We start from the raw sequence: 21,559 nt of genomic DNA on the forward strand, positions 1-21,559 counted from the left end.
CTGATGTACATTATGAACTGTGTGAGTTGGTTTTATTCTCATCCTTACTGCTCCTGTTGGACAGTGCACTAGTGAGGCCTGACTAGTGACTCCTCAGACCCTTGTCCTATCACTGAGCCTGAATTTACTATAGTCCGACTGAACGATGTGCTGAAAATGTTCAGAATGTCCTGTCTCTTTTAACTCCTTTTCACTACTATCTATAAATATCCATTCATCCACTTACATACAACGGAACACTCTTGCAGGCTCTGGCAGTGCCGCATTTCAAATGAACATGTGGGAAGCAACGTGATATAAAGTTGTACATATTGATCAGTTACATCTTCAACGTATCTATAAATTAGCACGCGGAGGGGATCGCACGACAAGCTCTCTGATGCGTCCCGTAGCGAGATCGTACACCCATCCGTGCACAGAGACATTATTCCCGGTTGCCCACGCACTAACAATGGGCTCCGAGAGGCAAATGTTTTCAACCTGCTTGAGGACGTTGGCTTCAACGACCTTGTCCACCGCCTCATTCTCAGGCAACCCGTGGAGGTCGAGGGTTCGAACAAGTTGGATGAGGGGGACCAACCAACGCGTGAGTGGGTTGTGGGGCTCGACGGGCCCTTCTTCAGCAGCCTGTATCGCTGCTTGGGCACCTCCGCAGACGCTGTGGCCGACGAGGACGACTGTTAAAAGTGTAAACCTGTTAGAGGGACAATCGCAACATTATCAAAGAACAAGAGGCTGACCGTGTTTGACGCCGACCGGGTCGACAGCGTAGGATAGGACGGAGTTAGCGTTGTCGTCAAAGCTGTGGAATTGGCTGTAGGGATAGTGAGTGTGAGTATGATGTACTTCTCAGAGTTGAATGAATGGTGGGTACTTTGCGATGTTTGTGTGTGTAAAGATATCGCCAGGCATGGACGCTGTGACGACAGAGGCCGGCACTCGTGAGTCAGAGCAGCCAATCCAAAGGACCTAAATGGCAGTAAGAAGACAGCTAACGTAGGGGCGTGCGATGAGGCACGGAGCCTACCTTGGGCCTTTGGGGATAAGTAGCAGAGTCCTTGAAGAAATTGGGATCGTGTTTGATTACGTCTCGTGCCCACCTCTCATTGGCGTTGATCAGGTCCTCTGCGGCATTCGATTGGAGCTGGGACATGCTGGTGACGATTGAGAGTCAAAACGTTATGGTAAAGTGATGGTTTTTATAGGACAGCATGACTACAGACGTACGTATATGGCCCCTACGGATAAGCTTAAGTTGCAGCAAAGTGCCCGGCTTCTTCGCACATAGGGGCACCGGGTGTCGTAGGTGACCTGTTACCGTTCCGAAGTAAGTACTCCGGCTTCCAGATATTAAGAACAAGGAACGTGCATTACCTCCGTTTGGCATTCGTCAAGACCTCCAGCACCGCTCTGTAAGGAAGTTTCTGCTCATGTATAAGGTCAAGCATCTTGCAATCGTGTGTGCTACTGCCCACCACGCCCGACCTAATGAAGCCTGGCGTTACTACCTCCACACATCAAAACCTCGCGTTGACTCGTGCCACCGCGCCAGGGCGTGACCTCCCGCCACTTCCTGCATTCGCCTAGTCACAATGGAGTGTCTGTTTAGCCTTATTCTGCTTAGTAGATAGCACGAGACGGAAGGTGATTTAGAGAACACGACATACAAGATGAGGAGATATGAGAAGAAAAAGCAAAACAAAAATGAGGGAGACATGTCTCTATGCGGCTCCAAATTCAACGAAGGATCCCGAAGCGGACAACACGTCTAAGTGATTCTTGCCATTTACAAGTGCAAGGATGATGGTGGATGGTGGTACCGGCGTAGGTTGTCTTTTGAAATATCTGACGATGGTGATACCGATAACATGCGAGCGGTACGATCTCGAAGATACAGTTGAGGTCGAAGATATCAATGTTGAATAACTCGATGACGGCGTATCTGGCGTTATCTGCGGAATGATGTAAGATGAGTTTGGCGGAGGGAAGGCGAGCTTTGGTGGGGAAAGACGATGGTGGTCATACAAAGCGTAGGCTCAAAAGCACACTTTCGATCACCGGAGAGGGACGAGGGCAGCGAAAGTGACGGACGAGTGAAGTTTCATCAGTGCCGCACTGATGAAACTTGAATGATGGGTAATGAACAACCCTAGTTGAGACGTTACAGTGCGGACGAGTCGTTGTTGGCGTCGGCGTCGGCGTCGGCGAGCGCCTCCTGTTTATGGTCAAGAGACTTTTTCCGTCCCTGTTCCTACTACTCGGGTAAGTCAGAGCTAACGAGGTTTTCGAGGTCTTGTCATTACGTTCTTACGTTATGTTGCACGTACCTTGTTCTTGGAATATATCAAGGGTTGATAACATTATTCAGTTGAGTAGTCATATCAGTCTCAGTAATGTTCGTTGGTCCACTGGTTGAAGGGTACGATGGTGGACACTGGAGGCGTTGACTCGTTCATGATTAAAGTTCATGTCAAGGGTTTGTACTTGTTTGGTTTGGTGCTGAGTGAGAACGACCGGTGCCGGTGAACTTAGAAGAGAGCACCATATGGCGCAATTGGCCGCCGAACGTTATAGATCATTAATGCTCAACGACGAGCAGTACACGGGGAGCAATGCGAACTATCAAGCTCGTCGTCATCGGTGCTTCGGGCGTAGGCAAGACTTCTTTGCGTGGTCAGGTCAGTATTCCGCTTTTCAACATTATCTCGAGCATTACTTATTATCTACCGCTGCGCAGTACATATCAGGTCGTTTTTCCACCGGTTACCGCGCAACAATCGGTGCAGATTTCATAACGAAATCTCTTCCTGACCCAAAAAAACCAACCGAGGCCATCTCTCTTCAAATATGGGTAGGTCTGGTTCGAGCTTCCTTTATACCTGCTATTCGCTCACGCATATGACAGGATACTGCAGGCCAAGAACGCTTCTCATCCCTATCCTCCGCATTCTTCCGCGGCGCAGACGCTGTCCTACTCATGTTCGACGTCAGTGCACCCGAGACTATGCACGCGCTCACGAAATGGTGGGAGGAGTTTAAGCACCGAGCACCGATTAGTGATGAAGAGGTTGATAACTTTTGTTGTGTGGTCGTTGGGAATAAGATGGATCTGTTACAGCCTGGGATGGGCGTCACTGCGGAGGAAGCGAAGAAATTCGTGCAGGAACTTGTGCCTATTTCTGAACCAGAGCCTGTAGAGCGCGAGGAGGGAGAAATCGTGGTAGAAGACTTCGTTTCAAGGGAAGATGAAGATATCATTCCCGAGCACGAGCACGAATACGAATACGATGCCGATGCCGACCCATCCCTCCTCGCCCCCTCTGCGCGAATAGATATCCAAAACCACCGCAAGCCCTCAAAATCCCGTTCCCCCTCAAGTACATCCCACGCGAACACATTTCTATACGGAACCTTCCGCTCCGGCGTCACCTCTTTCCATACCCCCTCTTCTTCCCTCTCTGATGTATATACAAGCGCACGGTCGTCTCCGCTTCCAGGGTCCCAACCGGAATCACCAGCACGAGTGAGGAGAATGACGAGTTTGTCTAGTACGACTACTACGACTACTACAACGTCTTCTTCGTCTGCGCTTACTATCACGCCGAGTTTATTCACGAGGGGCCAACGTCCACCTACACCGCCCACCCCACCCCAACTAGACCCAGACCCAGACCTTCCCCTACCCTCCAGCCTCCCGGACCCACCAGACACAGGTCCAAAGCTCTTCTTCACATCCGCAAAGACCGGAACGGGTGTAAGCGACGCATTTGAGTATATCGCGGTGCGCGTGGTGAAGAAGTGGGAGTATGAAGAGGCTGTGGAGGCGAGGACGTTTCATGTGAGTGATGAGAGTGATGGGAATACGGTTAAGTTAGGATTGGAGGATGGGAAGAGGAAGAGGAATGCGCGGGGGGCGTCGTGTTGTGGGCAGTAGTGGTGAATGCACCGCAGACGGGAGACCGAGCGAGAAGTATTTATTGGTATTTTGCCTTTTTTTATTTCGGTCTTCAGCATTCGTTCATTGTACATGCGTTGAAGATACCCATCGGCTGGAACGGGGACTACACATGATAAATAGTTAATTGCGGATTATTGCGCGGCTTAGTCAATGTAGAGCTATCAATACAAGGGAATGAACGAGTACATTTCGAATGAGAATTTCAAGTGAGTGGAAGAGACCACTGGGCGTCAATTGATGAATCGTAGGCCCATCAGACAAAGGAGACACCAATTGACCTTCAGTATTATCACTCAGCTCCTCTGCTCAACAAGGAGGCATGGCATGAATCATGTATTCTGTGCGTGCGTAGAAAATGATGCGAGCAGCATAGGCTAAAAATTCTCAAGTATGTAAAACAACATGCAAACACGACATCGGCATATGCAAGTTTCCGCTCACGCTCATGCCTCCGCGGATGGCCTGACACGCTTCTTCGCGACGGTGTTTTCTCTGTATCGCAAAAGTCCACACATCATATGATTAATATGATGGCTGGGATGGGCATGGCATGGATGGAACGCACCTGAATCCGTTCTTAAATCTCCTCGATACGTCCTTGAGCGTGCGCATGCGCCCGGTACCGGTGGTCTTTCTGCGCTTAGCTTTTTGGCCCCATTCATACGAGCGTAACTTTGCTGCAGGGTAGCCGCACTGGGCACAGGCTAGTTTATGACAATAACGGGTCGTTCAGCGTAGATTTGGATGGAGGGCGTGGTGACAGGACAGGGACGAGCAAATGCAAGGTCAGATGCCGTCTCGCAAAGAGATGTGTAAGAACGCACTCTTGTGTTGCCTGTGGAACGCACGACGACCACAGCGCCGGCAGAGCGTGTGGGACTTAGTGTGTCGCTTACTGCACGATTCAAATCAAACCGCATGAGAGAGATACTGCAGATCGAAGGGAAAACACTACGCACCCAAAGGACGAAGTACCTAATCAACAGCAAGAAGATCCAAGATCAAAAGCCATTCGTCAAATCCAATCCCCAACAATCGAATCGAAACCAAACGAACCTTTCGTCTAGAGAATAAAAAGTGCGTCAGCAAATACGAAGTAGTGTGTGTATCAGCCAGACACGCGAAATAACGTCCACCACTCCCACTGACACAAATGTCATCCAATACAAATCGTCTCCATCCACCCATCAAACATCCAATTCCATCCCATTTTTTCACCCAGGAAGCTAGCACGCATGTGCCAAGACCTATCGGGCGTCGAGTTGGCAGCGAGACTCACCATCTTGACGTTTTCTTGAGGATTTGGAGACGGTGGTGATACCGGTGGGCGTGCCGAGGTTGATTCAGTAGGGGAGGCTGGGAGCGTGGGAATAGTAATGTTTCGTGTGAAAGCAGACTTGAAGTGGAAGTTTAACCCCTTTTTTTTATCCTTGGTTATTGTCCAGTGGGGCGGGCCCGGCCCTATGCTGGACAGTATGTAGTCTATTGTTGTATGGATTTAACCCCTACTGCCAGTCTCTTCTGGCAACTTATCAGTGTTCAAAGATGCAATTCTGGGACACAGTACATCAGGCTCTGTTGGAAAATATGACATGGCCTAGGCTGAAGATCTGACCGTATTTACAGCGCAAATCAGAAATTTTATTAACCAAAGAAAACTCGCAGCCTTGACACTGCTACGATGATAAAGCTACAGTGATAAACGATGTTAAATTGTGACGGCTATACCCGGGTGTTACATAACAGGAGGTGCCGTGTGACTGATTCTATCTCAGCTCAACTAGGCCTTATCGATTAGCTAGCCAACAAGCCGGTCAGCAACCGCCTCATTGGAATGACTTCACGTAGTATAACGAACTGCATCTTTTATCCGAGTCATTCCCTCACACCACCATGAATGCGCAGCAGAATGATGAGGAGACACCTCTTCTGCAACGACCAGAGCAGCCAATGGCCAAGACACCTCTTCCATGGGATCAAATTTGGATTCTACTACTCTTGGAGATGCCAGAACTTCTTTCTTCTCGGACCCTTGCCCCGTTTATTCCTCAAGTGAGAATATTGTGTTTGTTTGGACTTATATCTAACCACAACTGGACTTTGTCAAGCTCATTAGAGACATTGGAGTCACCCACGGAGACGAATCCCAGGTCGGTCACTATGCCGGCATCCTTGTAAGCATATCTTCATCGTTTTTGCCCTTTCGTTCATCTATGATACTATTCTCTTCAGCAATCATCATACTATGCAGCTCATACCCTGACTATTTTTTATTGGAGTCAACTGTCCGACCACATCGGGCGGAAGCCTGTAATACTGACAGCTTTATTAGCAATCTCTATATCTATGTTTTCGTTTGGGCTGTCGAAGACCTTCTTCGCTCTGGTGGTCAGGTCAGTGTGTTCAAAATAGTAGCTGTGACCATCAATTCCTGACATTCTCGACCAGTCGTGTTGTCTGCGGAGCATTCGATGCGAGCGATAGTATGGCCAAGAGCATGCTGATGGACATCACTGACGCAACCAATATGCCCAAGGCATGCAGTTATCTACCAATCCCGGGGACGATCGCAGGCGCAGTTGGGTAGGTATACTGTACATTATCTTTCGCACTTGAGGTTGACGGCATTTAGACCACTCATTGGGGGATCGCTCTCCCGACCAGCAGACAGATTCCCTGACATTTTTGGGCGATCCGAACTCCTGAAAACCTACCCATATCTCCTGCCGTGCTCTATTTCGGCATTTTTTATATTGACAATTTGGCTAGTCACGTATATCCGTCTTAAAGAGGTGAGCGCGATGCTGAAAACCCATCTCTGAATCACACTAAGTGTGGTTACGAGAGCGTTCCTACCAAGACACCGCTTTGGGAGCTCATTAAAGGAGGATTCTTCGGACAAGAACCTCGCCAACCATTGAGCAATGTTATAGTTGATCCTGACGAAGCCAAATCAAAGCCGCTTCCGTTGCGTGCTTTACTAACCTCGAAAGTGTTGAGCGTGACAGCGAGTTATGCCACCACGGGCCTGTTTCAAATGGGGTTCAATTCGGTCTTACCTGTTTTCTATGCCACACCGATTGAACTTGGTGGTCTTTCCCTTGACCCTCCTCGCATCGGCACTTTACTTGCGGCATCAAGTGTCATACACGGAATATTTCAGCTACTTTTCTACACTCGTTTAATTGATTGCTTCGGTGCAAGAGCTATCCACATCACCGGCGTCAGCTCCGGCATACCCATGGTCATTTTATTCCCAGTGGCCAATGCTTTGGCTCGAGCCTATGGAATAGGCATGGCGGTGTGGCTGTGTGTTGTCGTCCAGCTCATGCTGAAGACTATCCTGAGCATGTGCTTCCGTATGTTAATCCAGTACTTTCTGCGTTCTGTTGAACTGAGAAGGACCCATAGCCTGCATGGTATTATTCATCAGAGCAGCTGCTCCCAATCGTGCCTCGCTCGGAGCAACCAATGGAATTGCCCAGGTGGCTGTCGCGGTAGCAAGAATCATCGGCCCGGCGTCTGCATCTTCGGTCTTCTCTTATTCATTGCAGAAAGGGCATGATGCATGGTCGATATATTACTTCTTCACCGCAATTGTATTTCTTGCTGTAGGTACTGCTTTATCGCTTCCCCGCGATCCTAGTGTATGGGAAGATTCCCAATAGCGATTGACCGCGTGTTATGATCTAGTGTAGGAGGTAGAACTGGCAAAACTTTAGGCTATGTAGATTAGTATGTGTACAACATTCCCTACTCCCATGATAAGTTAGGGAGGGTTCTGTCTGAGCAAACTTTCGTGCTGTTCTCTAAAAATCTATCTGTAGGAAACTGGTATATAGCAGCCCCTTTTATTCCGCTATGATATTGTCTTCGCTTGGAAAATGATCGCTTGATGATTTGAAAGCAAGCTGACTGCAGAGACAAAAGGCGTTCTCAAATGTGAAAATCCAATCGCTTAGTACGAGAACGAGGATGGACAACAAGACGATCATGTGGTAGTAAACGTTTGATAGCCTTGGATAGTATGACTTCAAAACAGCATCGACCGACAAAGCACTAAACCACCCATGTGCATGAAGGGTCGAGAAAACGCTGTAAGATAACGCAAAAGTCGCCACTTTTGTGCGACGAACACGACTGCCGGACAGAGAGGTAGCGCAGAAAGCCAGAATGGGGGGCCATCAAACCGCTCAAATGTTCTGCGATTACGGTGGGGCTTTTCCGGAAACGATGCAGATGTCATCACATCAGAACATTGGTAAGAAGTCAACCGATGCAGCACAGCGCAACAGGTCCGATCGGATGCCTGAAAGACAAGAAGAGATGATGCCACAGACACCTTGTTGTGAGTCACCACAATCGACTCGCCATCAAACCACACACAGCCTGCAAACGGCTCAGTGCACGAATCACAATGACCACGGTGCTCAACGAAAGATCACGAAAGCCAACAACCGGAGAATTCGAAGCGCAACGAATGACATTCAAAGTAAGAAAGTGCATCGTAGTAAATGGGGCAACCTGAGGTAGTATGGGCAACTGCATAGCATGGTGGACAACAGCGGCACGAGACTTTTCAGACGAACATCGCACACTGCGGGAAAGGATAAGCCAACGCACAGAACAGAGCAGCAGTATAGGATACCGTGACAACAGCGATAACACTCAGAGGTTAAAAGGCGGACCGTGCATAGTTAGGGAGAATTAGTGTCGCGGTCAGACATAAATGCGCGAGTGACCCACTGCCCAGAGAAGTGGGTTAGCCCCTGCAACAAATACTGTTGCAGGTCTTGACTCTTGACATAGGCGTGTTGCAAAATGAGTGTTGAAAATGGCCGGAACTGGCGGGTCGGCGGCGGTGTCGTAGTTACGTAATGCAGCACATGCGCTTTTTTCGCCTAAACATCTACTATCAGCCCACCTGCCTTGTTCGTCTGTGGAGTAAACCTAGGCCAAGGTGTTTTGATTGGCATCGAGGCTATGCCAGTATGTAAGCGCATCATGGCTGAGCGCTGAGGTGCTATTCAAGTTTGGCCGCCGCATCTACGCTCACATAACTACACGGTTGGATGTTTGATCCCGCCATTCTTCGCGTCTCTACTCCTCCTTTTGCAAATTGTGCTCCACTTTTTCCAATGCGGACTCTGACCTGCACAGCATTGCGATCGCTCATTAGCTTCCTCGAGATACATTGTCTGCCTCCCATCATGATCTTCTCTTTCAATCGGATCAGCGCGTTCAAGCTGGACCGAAATCGCACACAGTTTCCCCTGCGACCTCTTTATGCGACAACATTCATCGGATGTCAAGGGCTGACGCTTGAAAAAGCCGTGCTTGACCTGCGCACATATTCGTTCACACACGGACAGTTATACACTGCGCATTCAAGAGTATGACGAGTCGCTGAGACATTCGAACGATATTTCCAAGAGAAGAAGAGGAAGAAAAAAACAGAAAACGTAACATCCGAAGGTGAATAGAGCGCTTGTATGTACTATACATAAACCTAGGTGCAGCGAGGCTATACCAGTGAGCGCATCATGGCTGAGGTGCTATATATGTACTAATACATAAACCTAGCTCAAGGTGTTTTAATTGGACCTCCAGCGAGGCTATGCCAGTGAGCGCACAATGGCTATGGGGTACTACGTATGTGCTATAGAATATCAACACCCAGCCACAGATCCGCATAGTTACTTATCATGGCGCCTTCGCCGTTTTCACCTGAACATTGTCCTAACATCATCGCTGAGGTGAGTATTTGTCGTTCGCACTCTTGGTACTCTCTTGCTAACTCGTGTAGTCCTTTTGCTGATGTATTGATTGACGCTGTCATGGTATGTGAGGAATGAAATATTCGATACTGCGGACGCAACTTATGTGCATGCTCTGCCAGGCTCCGCCTGATCGCCCCAGTACCATCAGTAGTGGTCACCATGACACTATGACTGAGTCCCTCGCTCAATGCTGTTCGACCAAGACTATACCAAACAGAGATACAAATGTTCCACGATAGTTTTTCGACGGGTCCAAACTCTGACAGTGATAGGCTAGTCACCATCAGTATCCCTGAAGTGAATGGTACGTATACTCAACCGTGACGCGCCACAGGTTGCTAAGCGTAGGTGTGTTACAGAAATCAAAAAATTTGCCACAAGAATGAAAGAATGACAAACTATTTTTTTCGCTACTGTGCCACCTGCCTGCACTGGTGTTTATTCATGTCCAGATATTCTCATTGTCTTCTGCAAGTCCCTCAGAGCTATGTTACTCCGTGATATCATGATATAACAGGCATCTGATGACACCGCTGGTCAGTATCTTGTTCGGGATCTTACGGTCCAATCAGACGAGGTTTCTGACTTTGCAACTACTACCATGGCGGTATATCATGTGCGATCTAAAGATCCAGAGTTACAGTACCTGAAATGTATAAAGGTAATACTGGGGCATTGCTGTGAGAAGTAACCCTGCTTGTGATTCTCTCCTCGCTGTAAGTCTAGTTCACAGCTCGAAGGTCCTGTAGTCTTCGCACTCATCGTTACATTGACGCTTTTACAGGAACAGTTAGAATGCACTGGCTCCCACTCACGCATCAAGACTCAAATATCACTTGCTCCAATGACATAGGAATATTGACAACGCACGGTCAAGAGCAGAGATACATCAGCCCTACCACTGGAATCTGCCGAAGGCTCATCGTGCAAGCCGTCACACCCTCTGGAAAATTCGAAGTTGCTATCAAAAATCACACCAACGACGCCAGCAAACTCGCCATATGGCTGCTAACCCATTCACCCTTCAAAGGATGGATTATTTTCGAGTGGATCGGAAAATCAGTGTGGTTTGCACTGAAGCTATTGTGGCCAATTGTCTGGTTTCTCGTGGAACTTTATTTCAACGCTAGTGATGACTCTGAAGACGATACTGATTCGTCGTATAACACAGGATACTACAAACCGTATCTTCGCCAGTTTCAGGGTCAGCTGTGGGCAGCTCGTTCTCGCATGGAGCATTCATCGCGCGTTAAAGAGGAAACTGGGATGAATACCCGTACACATGCTTGTTACCCTCGAATTCTCATGATCCGCAGCCCAAACAAGAATGAGTGGGTTCGATGCGTAGATCGCGATACCATCATCCACGCTAAATACATCGCCATCTCTTACCGCGCCACCGACGTCTACTCTCGAGGCTCGGGTGAGAAGAAAGAAAAGGCACAGTTTACAGACGACGTTCGCGCGGCGGTGCTCGGACAGCAATTCAATGCCTATTGGCTCGACTTGGAGTGTCTAGGGGAGACTCCATCAGAGGAGAATCTGGATGTGTACTGCATGTCAGACGTCTACCGCAGAGCGGAGACGACTTTGATCATGCTCGGGAGAGCTGCCTCTGGAGAGGATGAGTGCTGGAGGAGCTGGGGCGGACGGGTGTGGACTTTTCCAGAAGCCCTCCTGAGCACTCGGCTTTGCTACAAGTTCCGAGATCGGGAAGAGGTCGAGCCGTTGTCGTTGTTTCAGCTGGCTAACCTGGCCTACACGAACTCCGAAGATGAACAAGCAATTATCAATGCATACGCCAATGGGAAGGATCCGCTTGAGAGGCTGGAGCGCTTGACACTGTTGAAAAAAGCCATATGGAGGCGCGCTATGGCAGGTTTTCCAACACCTTCTGGCCCTCCACCCCCGCCAAAGTCGCACATGATAGGTGGGGGACCTGTCACCGGCGGGGGGTACAAGCCACACAAAGCGGAACAAGTCTATGCGCTCATGGGCTTTTTTGAGCACCGCATTCAACCGAACCACGATGAAGATGAGTTACGCGCACTCGCGAGGTTGTCAATGGCCAACGATAACGACCGCATTGCTGATCGCATGGTGTCCATGTTTCCCTCAACCACCACGCCAGGAGCGTGCTGGTACGCTGACAGTGATATCTATGATGCGAATCTTTGGGACATTGTTCCGGAGATCCAAGTCGCTGGTGTGACGGAGAACGGAGCTCTCGTTTTGGATGGCTGTCGGGCGGCAGCCATCAGATGGAAGGACTTCCCGGAGATTCCATTTGCGACTACATTTTCGCTGAGGAGGAAGATTGTCGGTTCCATACCGTATTTCTCCTGGCCGTTCATTGTGATTGGGTTAGGAATTATACCGCATACCAGCAGAGCAGGAGGCATCGTACTCATTGTAATGGGACTCCTCCTCCTGTTCCTTTCCCCTCGACTGTTTCTCTATAGCAAATCTGGGCGTATCATCGACAAACAACCGTGGTTGATCGGGGTCAAAGGAGTGGTTGATAGAGGAACGGTAGAGAGTCACTTATACGGGGGTACTATTGCACACTTCCCAAGGATGTATTTCACCCCGAGCGGTTCACTGTTCTCGAAGCCGGAACGATTCTCGAGACGGATAGGCTCGGATGAGCAATATAGGTATGCGAAGGAACAAGAGAAGAGTGGACCGGGTCATATGTACACGCTCATCGACACATGCTCGTCGACCATGTACTATTTCCGTGCCGAGCGACCGCCGACGGTTTGCATCTTCGCAGGACGGGAGGGAGGGCTTGGGAGGTTTGTGCTTTGTTCAGAGAGCTGCAAGGCCAATGAATTGCATAAGGAGATGGTGTTGCGGATGCCCACGGAGATCAGTCAGAGGATGGAGTTGTGTGGTTGGGTCGCGCTTGGATGAGATTGATTTGTATGAGGTCTGTGACCATTCAAGAAATCAGGCTCCCTATGTGTCACTATATTTCACTATGCATTACCTTACTCAAAGTACGATACGCTTCGTCGGTAGACCTATGTATTTATGTTTATGTATTGGAAAAAAAATGTAAAGTTGACGATGCACAAGAGTTCGGTGCGAAGCTGAAGCAGCGCACATTTTACATACATACATTCAGATACTTGTGAACTATTCCTGATACTAACAACCTCCAGAAGTGTGCGATGGAATGTGCGATAGGGCCAGTGACCAAAATCACCCTTGGCAATGGGCTCGTGAAGCACTGGGTGAATTGGGTTGGTGTCAGAGCTCTGTTTTCTGCAGTGTCAAAAATTTCATATGAGGACTTCCCAAACGTGCTCAAGTCGGTGATCGCTCGGAGTTCGGCGCATATGAATGAGCTCTCGTTAGCGAAGTTGAAGCGAAACTACATATGGTGAACCCGAACGATGCTGCCTAAGCATAAAATATGTAAAGCCGCACTTACTTATCGAAACCTAACATGCGATCCAAATTGCAGGCTGAGTTGTTGCCACCGTGAGACCGTCAGATTCCCGCCGTACAAAATAACGACATTGTCGCCTTCTAGGAAACCTGAGATCCGATGAACCTGTGGCCGATTAACAACTTGGTGGAACTAGACTTGTCTGAATTTCTTACATTTCGAACATCTTGAGGATACTTTCAATAGTAAGCCTTGTTTCATTCTTCCACCTTCACTAGACGAATTGTCAGTTGAGATGAGGACAGACAACTGGGCGCTCACAAACAAGGGCTTTGTCAACTGCACCAGGAGAGTCGACCATGGGTGGGATATCGCCAGTGATGAAGATCTCCTTCAAACCATCACTGTGGAACAAAAGGTAGGTGGCGGCACAGAAGCCTCCGAAACTTTGCTCAAAGATCATCTATTTACGTGCTTCAGGATCTAGCCGGATGATCTCACAGTCTGACTACCTTTCGCGTGAACATTGGCGGCCCTTAGCGTTTTGAGGAAATACCCACCAATGTTATCTGCACGAAAGTGTTTGAGATACTTGATGATGGCCTCGTTATCCATTTGCTTCGTTTGGAAGATGTACACTGTCATCGGTGTACTGAGATCAATCTCACAAAAATCAAGCCAAAGGGTCTACGATTGTCAGATAGCAAGTATGGATGAACGAAGACTTGTGAAATTGCTTGCCCGATATTTTCTCTTCTGAAGTTTGCTCATACCTAGTAGTATACTATTTAGTCTCACAAATCTTCCCGTGTATGATAGCAAATCGACGTACCGCACTCCCCAGGTGTATGCTGAAAGATAGGTCGATACTGAATCCTGAACTACCTGCATAACGAAGTACCTCTGATGGCAACTGTTCTGAGTCATAACAGATCACCTTGCAGATACAAGACTAGTTTTCGCAGGTGAACATCGTACATGCAATGCTTGAAAGAATGGGGAATGACACACAATAAGGCAAATCCTGCAGCGTCTGTGCCAAATCCTTTGGCTTTATCCAAAGGAATAAGGTTGTGCACGAATATTCGGATGTGCAGACCATCCGGTTTGGCGTAATCTACTGCATCAGGAAAAACCCGCATGATTGAGCTCACGGTGAAATTTTTCTGGGAGACCGTACCCTAGAAGAGGTACAGGAATACCGTCTGTCGGAAACAATAGCCCTGGTATCGAGCTCGCTGTTCCTGACGATGAGCAGCCCGTCCTCATTCAAATGGCGGGAGAGACTGACAGGGCAAGAGCTGACGGTGGGGGGAGAGGCTGACGCCAGAATCATATGACATAATACGCGGCAGACTAAGGCTTTGCTGTCCGGCACTTTCCGGACAACCACTTGTCCCAGATTTCAACACAGAGTCTATGACTTGTCTGTATAGACCTCATGCACAGACTGGCCAAATCCCGCACTTTCTGGTTAGTTTTTGTTTTATGTATATTTGTCTTCTTCTACTCCCGTGCTCGCTATGACCACTCAAGGACAATTGATTGGGATTTAGATGTAGATCATCATCGGTGCACAGCGATCCTGCTTTCTATAACACTGCCGGTAAGCTGCTATACCGTGGGTTATAAGTACGGTCCGACCTGCAGCCATGTCTCTTCCTTTTGCAAATTGTGCTCCACTTTTTCCAATGCGTACATGTGACCTCTACAGCATTGCGATCACTCATCAGCTTCCTCATACCGGATAGATGCACTCGCATGATTTTCTCTTTCAATCGGATCAGCACCTTCAAGCTGGACCGAAATCGCAAACAGTTTCCCCTGCGACCTCTTTATGTGACGACATTCAACGGATGTCAAGGCAGACCCTTCAGTCACTTTCCATGTAGAACCCTGGCTCCGGATGTGCCAAAAGGCTGTAGAATCATGGCCAGCCAGTCACTGGCTGGAGTATGCAAAATACAGCTGGCCGGAGTATGTGGAATCAGTGTTGACTGGTGTAGATATATACATATTAGAATTACTGTGAACACAATAACTAGCCTTATGCCTACAGAATGTATAATACAGCTGGCCGAAGTATGTAGAATTAGTGTTTAGTGTTAATATATATATAAATGATTACCATCAGTGGTAGTGGCTAGCTTTATGCCTGCAAGATATAGAATTCAGCTAGCTAGTTGGCTGGCCTGATTTCACTACAGGTAGAATCAAGCTTGCCAGTATGCAATTCTGTAACCAATGACTGACCAGCCTTGATTCTACTGTTGTAGAATCAAACTGGCCAGGATGCAATGTTGAAACTGATAACTGGCCAGTCTTGGTTCTACATGTTGTAAAATCAAGTCAGCCAGTCACTTGTTATTAAGTTGCATACTGGCCAGATAGCTTGTACAACATGTAGAATCAAGACTGGCCAGTTATCACTTCCAACATTGCATCCTGGCCAGTTTAATTCTATAGAAGAATCAAGGCTGGCTAATTATTGGTGTGGGATTTCTATACTAGTACTAGTCATTAGTTACAGAATTTCATACTGGCCAGCTATCAGTTTTAATATTGCATCCTAACCAATTTAATTATACAATAGTAGAATTAAGGCTGGCCGGTTTTCAGTTCCAACATTGCATCCCAGCCAGTTTGATTTTACAACAGTAGAATCAAGACTGGCCAGTTATCAGTTCCAACATTGCATCCTGGCTGGTTTGATTTTACACCAGTAGAATCAGGGCTGGCCAGTTATCAGTTCCAAAATTGCATCCTGGCTGGTTTGATTTTACACCAGTAGAATCAGGGCTGGCCAGTTATCAGTTCCAACATTGCATCCTGGCCGGTTTGATTTTACAACAGTAGAATCAAGACTGGCCAGTTATCAGTTCCAACATTGCATCCTGGCCGGTTTGATTTTACACCAGTAGAATCAGGGCTGGCCAGTTATCAGTTCCAACATTGCATCCTGGCCGGTTTGATTTTACAACAGTAGAATCAAGACTGGCCAGTTATCAGTTTTAATATTGCATCCTGGTCGATTTAATGGTACAATAGTATAATTAAGGCTGGCCAGTCATTGGTGTCAGATTTCTATACTGACCAGCTTGATTCTACTACAGGTACAATTATGGCTGGCCAGTCATTGCTTATAGAATCAAGACTGGTCAGTTATTGGTTCCACATTACATCCTGGCAAGTTTGACTCTACCACAATAGAATTAAGGCTGGCTGGTTATTGGGTTCCACATTTCATACCGGCCAACTTGATTCTGTCTGTTGTAGAATCAAGGCTAGCCAGTTATTGGTTTGAGACTTCTATACTAGTCATTAGTTACAGAATTTCATACTGGCCAGATAGCTTGTACAACATGTAGAATCAAGACTGGCCAGTTTAATTCTACAGTAGAATCAAGCCTGGCTAAGTATTGGTTTGAGATTTCTATACTAGTCATTAGTTATAGAATTTCATACTGGCCAGATAGCTTCTACAGCATGTAGAATCAAAACTGGCCAGTTATCAGTTTTAATATTGCATCCTGGCCGGTTTAATTGTACAATAGTAGAATCAGGGCTGGCCGGTTTTCAGTTCCAACATTGCATCCCGGCCGGTTTGATTTTACAACAGTAGAATCAAGACTGGCCAGTTTAATTCTACAGTAGAATCAAGCCTGGCTAAGTATTGGTTTGAGATTTCTATACTTGTCATTAGTTACAGAATTTCATACTGGCCAGATAGCTTCTACAGCATGTAGAATCAAGACTGGCCAGTTATCAGTTTTAATATTGCATCCTGGCCGGTTTAATTGTACAATAGTAGAATCAAGGCTGATCAGTCATTGGTTTCAGATATGTATACTGGTCAGATAGTTCCTACAACATGTATGATCAAGACTGGCTGGTTATTGGTTTCAACATTTCATACCGGCCGACTTGATTCTGTCTATTGTAGAATCAAGGCTAACCAGTTATTGGTATCAGAATTACATGGACTGCATAGGGTAGATATAAGCTAGTTATATACTCTTATAAGGGCCAGCCATGTACATACATGCTGTAGGAACCATCTGGCCAGTCCATATCTTAGATACAATTATCTTGGCCAGCTGTGGACTACATAGAGTGGAGCTAGTGCTAGCTAGGCTACCTTGTCATTCATTAGCATTGAGAATTATCCTGTCATATTTTTCCTAGCAAAGACAGTATACCACATCAAAGTATAAATTGACATCCATTGAAATTTTTCTCCGCCTCCTCAACAAATCTTCCCCACATCAAGACCTGCTGATAAGCATAGGCTTGATGACCAGGTCTGGTGGCTTGGCCACCCCTTCTCTCCCATTCATTCTGGTGGTACTTGAACCAGTTTATGGTCCAACCCATTTCATGTCTTACCAGCCTTAATTCCTCTTGCCATCTATTCCATCTAGCCTTAGCCTTCAACCAGTTCACCCTGTAGACTAGATCGGTTGGAGCTTTAGTGACATATCATAGAGATAAATATTTTTTCTTACATTCATCTATCCAGGCATCGTCTTGACCTTGGCTTGCATTATTTCCCCTCCAAAACCAAGCCAGCCTGTCTGATCCTTGTCCAAATCTATGTTCTTCTGTCACCTCTTTGTCTATACTGAGCTCTGTAGGCGATATTGGCTGATAAAGACTCCCCAAGGTGGCTTTGTCCATGCCTAGACCTTCCATTGCTGACCTTGCCCTCTGATAGCTTCTTACACACTTGTCAATTTTGAGCTGACAGCGTTGAGCTTCTTGCTTTGACCTAGTCCCAGCCCATGTTGAATTAGCACTTCGAAAATACTGACGATAGATGATGGCCTTATGACCAAGGGCCATTCGGAGCTTTTTGAGGCAGTCATTGGCTTGGCCCTTTCGAAGTTCTAATTCTTCAACTTGGAGGGGACCCAGTCCGAGAGCCAATGCATCCTGGTAGGGCACTGATGATGGCATCCAGATACCCATCTCTTCAGCCAAGATTTCTTCATCAATATACTCTGAGATCTCTTCATCTGAGACCTCTCCCCAAACATTTTCATCATGACCTGCATAGCAGAATCTAGGATTGTTAGAATGCACTGTTGCAGTTCCAAGATCCATACCAGCAGTCATGGCATCAGCTGTTTCATGAAATTTAGCAATCCTAGCTGTCAATCTCTGTCACTTCTCTTCTATAGAAGCTTTCTGTCCTGGGGTTGCATTAGTAGGAAGTTGTCAAATATCTGCCCTTAGTCCATCCCTAAAATAGTACTAAGTCAAACTGTTTCTCTATTTGTATTGGTTACATACTGTAAATCCTCCAGATTGATGCCAGTAATGAGCCAAGAGACTGTCCCAGGTTTGCCAGTGTCAGTATTCTCAGACTCAGTTAATTTGAGTCTAATCTCTGCCATAGTTGGAGCTAGATACAAATACTGATTAGACGTCTATACAAGAATAGCAGCCTCACAACTAGACAGAGTTCACTTACCTTTGTTCATCTGCAACTGATAGATGTCAAGATACTCTCCACATTGTTCCATGGCCTTTTTCTCATCGATCTTCCACATCAAAATCTTCTCAGGGTCCAGAGACAGAGTGAGCTCGTCAAAGGGAGACTTTGTGTCATCAACACCTTTGAGAGCCCATTTGTACTTTTTCAAGAGAGTTTTCACTGGAAGCTCAATTTTCAAGCTTTATCAAATGCAAAATTTGGAGTGCTTACTTATTCCCACTATTTTTTTCCAGTTTGAGTCTCGCATATGATCATCAAGAACTTCTTGACGGTGTGCCTGACTCATTGACCGAGCAGTTGGGGAGATCTTATTGAATGGTGCCCACAGAGTCTCCAAAATCTCCCCATCAACATGTCCAGCCCCTTGAATAAAGTTGAGGCTGTACCTTGCAAAGCAAGCCAATTTGTGAGCGCTAAGATGGAATTTTCCAACTGCTGGAACAATGTGCATATTTTCAGGTACAGACAAGCCCTTGCTCTGGGCTACTCTCTGTAGAAAATTAATGCTCCACTGACACCCCACATCATAAATGATGAGGGAAGAGTCTATACCAGCTGAATGATAATTCAATGCATTGCATATTGAGTAGTCGATATTCATGTGTCTAAAAATTACCTGAGCTTGCATAACATGTTGATTTGGAGGACATACACAGACCTTTCACCCTTCTGAAAATCAACTATACTATGAGGAACAAAGCATCCATGTCGAGCACAAGCAGTTGCTCCTACACCTGTAGCTCGAAGATTGCTCCTGCTGATATTGGCTGCATTTACTGCACGATGATTGCTGCAAGAAGACCGCTACAAAGATAGTGAAGCCATAAGGAAAAGTGGTTGTCATGAGCCAACTCACCTCTTTACTTTCTACAGCCGATGACAGATGAGTCTGGTATTCATGATCTTTCACCATATACCCAAGCCCGTCTGACAAACTAATGTCCAACTGTGGTTTTCTTATTACCATATGCTGAGCAGTGAAGTTCCCGTCTACCACATATCTTTGTGAAACAAGCCAACTGTACAAACAGGTAAGCATAAGGTTAAAAAAGTGCAAAAAATAAAGTAGAAGTTTCTCTCCGAACTAACTCTGGCTGGCATGTCTTTGGGTGACATCTATGCACCTCAGTTTAACCGGCCAGCACGGTTATGCATGCTATCTGTGTCAAGCTAGCAAGCCAATTTAATGTGCTGGCCGGCCTGGTTTTACATCCAGTCTATATCATGCTGGCCAGCTTGATTAGAACATAAGTCAACCCGGCCGGAGCTCTTGTACACTATGCAGTGTAGGGCTAGCCAGTGAGTATGATATTCTCAAGTGTAGTAGGGAAATTAAGCCGCCTCTCCTTAGAATGAGACCATAGATAAATGACTTGCCTTTCATATCTGGCTTGCCAGTCAGGAGGTAGGTTAATCCCAGGCTGTGGACAAGCAGGGCAAAACCAAGCCAGATCACCCTTGTCCGGTTTCTGCTCATCATTATGGGCAAACCCAAACCATTTTCGACTCATCAAGTCTCTCCACAGTCGAGACACTCTCATGAGTTCTCGATATCTATTCTAGAAAAACAAATTGGTACTGTTAGTTTAACTTTCACCAAGAAGACTTATAAGACTTACAGGAACAGTATCTGGGAAACAGTTATTGGTCATGCGACAGATTTTTTCAAAGAAGCTGGATGCTGAAGTCTTGCACTCCAGTGCGTCAATTAGAAAATGATTTAAGACATCAAAAGTAAAGGCAGTCTGTGGTCAAGTGGTACTTGCTGGAAATAATTTAGCTTTCAGCAATTGCAAATGCTGCTGACAATCGACCCCAGGACAGCTGCACCAGACAATGTTATGCAAAAACACTCCAGTGGAATGTACAATGGTCAACTTGGTTGGTATAGTTGGACCATGAACTGTCTCTGTCGGTGGGAAATCGGCCTCTGCGTCCATTGGAATATTCTCCCATGCATGCATGTCATCAGAAAATGGACATGATTGTCCCCCATGGCCCATATGCCAGATAAAACCTAATTCTTCAAGTGATGTGTCTTTGAAGCATTTCCCAGTCCACTCTTGAACCTTGTGGAAGGGCAAAAACTGGTGAGCATTGACAATGCAAGAATGACAGAATGTCTGATCTCCACTGCAAGTCAAACAGCGGAATTTCCCTTCACTAATCTGACAAGACTGGCACTGGGATACATTGGAGGGTTTCTCCAAGTCAAGGAGAATATCCAAGTACAAGTCTCGGAAAGGCAGATATTCTTGGATAAAGTCATTTGTGTCTGGTCGTAATAATCTCTATTTAGTACATCATTAAAAGACACTGAATCACTATGCTTGCCTTGGTTTTTCTTTGTGAGTTCTCTACATAAGAAACAAAGTCACCAAGGGTTTGTCTATCAAAATCTTCATGACTGTTTTGCAACCCTTGAGTGTCTTCTCTAATACATTTACGAGGGCTGGAGGATGGAGATGGTGTTGGGGCAGTGTCATAAAGGCTATCAGCGCATGATTCCACCCAGGTTGGCTTCCTTCTCTTTCCAATGACTTGTTTATGAGACACATAGGCAACATCAAGGTCCTTGCCTTTAGACAAACGACCTCTTCCTTGGAAGGAAAATGTAGCTGCCTTGAGTCGAGTTTTTTTCTGGGGAGACATAGGGTTACGTGTGGGGGAAAAAATTGATATTATCAACATTCTATTTTTGATAGTTGAAATCATTCATAGGAATCACTAGAGCGCATCAACTAATCTAGTAGGTATACTGTCAAACACTTGATTTGTCCCATTCCACCCCTCCTCCTCCAAGAACCACTCCTTCCTTATCATCTACTTGTCACAACCAAGAACTATCCTGCTGCCCCACCATCTTCAAAAAATAGGCCTGTGTTGGAAAGGGGGGTCTGGATACCCCGACTCTAGAGTGGATTTTA

The 21,559-nt window shown here is 46.6% G+C and overlaps 9 protein-coding genes across 9 annotated transcripts; 4 read left to right on the forward strand and 5 right to left on the reverse strand.

Moving 5' to 3' along the window:
- Positions 1–272: 272 nt before the first annotated feature.
- F5147DRAFT_289147 (carbonic anhydrase) lies at positions 273–1,396 on the reverse strand. The gene is made up of 6 exons (XM_041429050.1): positions 1,375–1,396; positions 1,228–1,311; positions 1,028–1,154; positions 875–969; positions 741–814; positions 273–677 (listed from the first exon to the last, which is right to left on the reverse strand). The coding sequence occupies exons 3-6, from the start codon at positions 1,151–1,153 to the stop codon at positions 337–339; spliced, it is 636 nt and encodes a 211-aa protein (XP_041290189.1). The 5' UTR covers position 1,154; positions 1,228–1,311; positions 1,375–1,396; the 3' UTR covers positions 273–336.
- A 1,216-nt stretch (positions 1,397–2,612) lies between these two features.
- F5147DRAFT_746807 (P-loop containing nucleoside triphosphate hydrolase protein) lies at positions 2,613–3,934 on the forward strand (the record flags this gene model as incomplete). Its single annotated transcript, XM_041439884.1, has 3 exons — positions 2,613–2,678; positions 2,738–2,851; positions 2,906–3,934. The coding sequence occupies 3 exons, from the start codon at positions 2,613–2,615 to the stop codon at positions 3,932–3,934; spliced, it is 1,209 nt and encodes a 402-aa protein (XP_041290190.1).
- A 467-nt stretch (positions 3,935–4,401) lies between these two features.
- F5147DRAFT_580983 (ribosomal protein L37e-domain-containing protein) lies at positions 4,402–4,861 on the reverse strand (the record flags this gene model as incomplete). Its single annotated transcript, XM_041431579.1, has 3 exons — positions 4,402–4,450; positions 4,524–4,662; positions 4,783–4,861. Coding segments are annotated over 3 exons (267 nt in total), but the record flags the coding sequence as incomplete, so codon positions are not given.
- Positions 4,862–5,738: 877 nt separating this feature from the next.
- Positions 5,739–7,626, forward strand: F5147DRAFT_754300 (MFS multidrug-resistance DHA1 sub-family; the record flags this gene model as incomplete). Its single annotated transcript, XM_041440282.1, has 7 exons — positions 5,739–6,010; positions 6,067–6,132; positions 6,191–6,351; positions 6,407–6,541; positions 6,591–6,750; positions 6,804–7,317; positions 7,370–7,626. The coding sequence occupies exons 1-7, from the start codon at positions 5,852–5,854 to the stop codon at positions 7,624–7,626; spliced, it is 1,452 nt and encodes a 483-aa protein (XP_041290192.1). The 5' UTR covers positions 5,739–5,851.
- A 1,245-nt stretch (positions 7,627–8,871) lies between these two features.
- On the forward strand, positions 8,872–9,476 carry F5147DRAFT_289327 (uncharacterized protein). The gene has a single exon (XM_041429051.1). The coding sequence runs from the start codon at positions 9,031–9,033 to the stop codon at positions 9,355–9,357; it is 327 nt and encodes a 108-aa protein (XP_041290193.1). The 5' UTR covers positions 8,872–9,030; the 3' UTR covers positions 9,358–9,476.
- A 773-nt stretch (positions 9,477–10,249) lies between these two features.
- F5147DRAFT_289339 (uncharacterized protein) lies at positions 10,250–12,783 on the forward strand. Its single transcript, XM_041429052.1, has 2 exons — positions 10,250–10,454; positions 10,523–12,783. Exon 2 carries the CDS (start codon positions 10,534–10,536, stop codon positions 12,652–12,654), a length of 2,121 nt encoding a protein of 706 aa, XP_041290194.1. The 5' UTR covers positions 10,250–10,454; positions 10,523–10,533; the 3' UTR covers positions 12,655–12,783.
- A 609-nt stretch (positions 12,784–13,392) lies between these two features.
- F5147DRAFT_776261 (uncharacterized protein) lies at positions 13,393–14,277 on the reverse strand (the record flags this gene model as incomplete). The annotated part of the gene is made up of 5 exons (XM_041441831.1): positions 13,393–13,409; positions 13,457–13,598; positions 13,637–13,822; positions 13,968–14,020; positions 14,073–14,277. 5 exons carry the CDS (start codon positions 14,275–14,277, stop codon positions 13,393–13,395), a joined length of 603 nt encoding a protein of 200 aa, XP_041290195.1.
- Positions 14,278–16,988: 2,711 nt separating this feature from the next.
- On the reverse strand, positions 16,989–20,596 carry F5147DRAFT_654978 (uncharacterized protein; the record flags this gene model as incomplete). The annotated part of the gene is made up of 14 exons (XM_041433924.1): positions 16,989–16,999; positions 17,052–17,069; positions 17,092–17,118; positions 17,178–17,273; positions 17,356–17,601; positions 17,641–18,197; positions 18,428–18,539; positions 18,609–18,791; positions 18,843–19,237; positions 19,291–19,436; positions 19,489–19,651; positions 20,076–20,191; positions 20,252–20,262; positions 20,440–20,596. 14 exons carry the CDS (start codon positions 20,594–20,596, stop codon positions 16,989–16,991), a joined length of 2,238 nt encoding a protein of 745 aa, XP_041290196.1.
- Positions 20,597–20,608: 12 nt separating this feature from the next.
- Positions 20,609–20,785, reverse strand: F5147DRAFT_551132 (uncharacterized protein; the record flags this gene model as incomplete). Its single annotated transcript, XM_041430404.1, has 1 exon — positions 20,609–20,785. A coding segment is annotated over one exon (177 nt), but the record flags the coding sequence as incomplete, so codon positions are not given.
- Between the last annotated feature and the right edge of the window lie 774 nt (positions 20,786–21,559).

This window comes from Suillus discolor, assembly GCF_016758755.1.
Source record: "Suillus discolor strain FC423 chromosome Unknown F5147scaffold_47, whole genome shotgun sequence".
Lineage (NCBI taxonomy): Eukaryota > Fungi > Basidiomycota > Agaricomycetes > Boletales > Suillaceae > Suillus > Suillus discolor.

Bases quoted from the DNA above. Each gene is read 5' to 3' on its own strand.
- F5147DRAFT_289147 (XM_041429050.1), bottom strand. From the start codon at position 1,153: ATGTCCCAGCTCCAATCGAATGCCGCAGAGGACCTGATCAACGCCAAT. The intron at 815-874 runs GTACCCACCATT...CTATCCCTACAG, and splicing joins ACACACACAAACATCGCAAA to CCAATTCCACAGCTTTGACG. The intron at 678-740 runs GTCAGCCTCTTG...CACTTTTAACAG, and splicing joins CCCGGTCGGCGTCAAACACG to TCGTCCTCGTCGGCCACAGC.
- F5147DRAFT_289339 (XM_041429052.1), top strand. From the start codon at position 10,534: ATGCACTGGCTCCCACTCACGCATCAAGACTCAAATATCACTTGCTCC.
- F5147DRAFT_289327 (XM_041429051.1), top strand. From the start codon at position 9,031: ATGTTTGATCCCGCCATTCTTCGCGTCTCTACTCCTCCTTTTGCAAAT.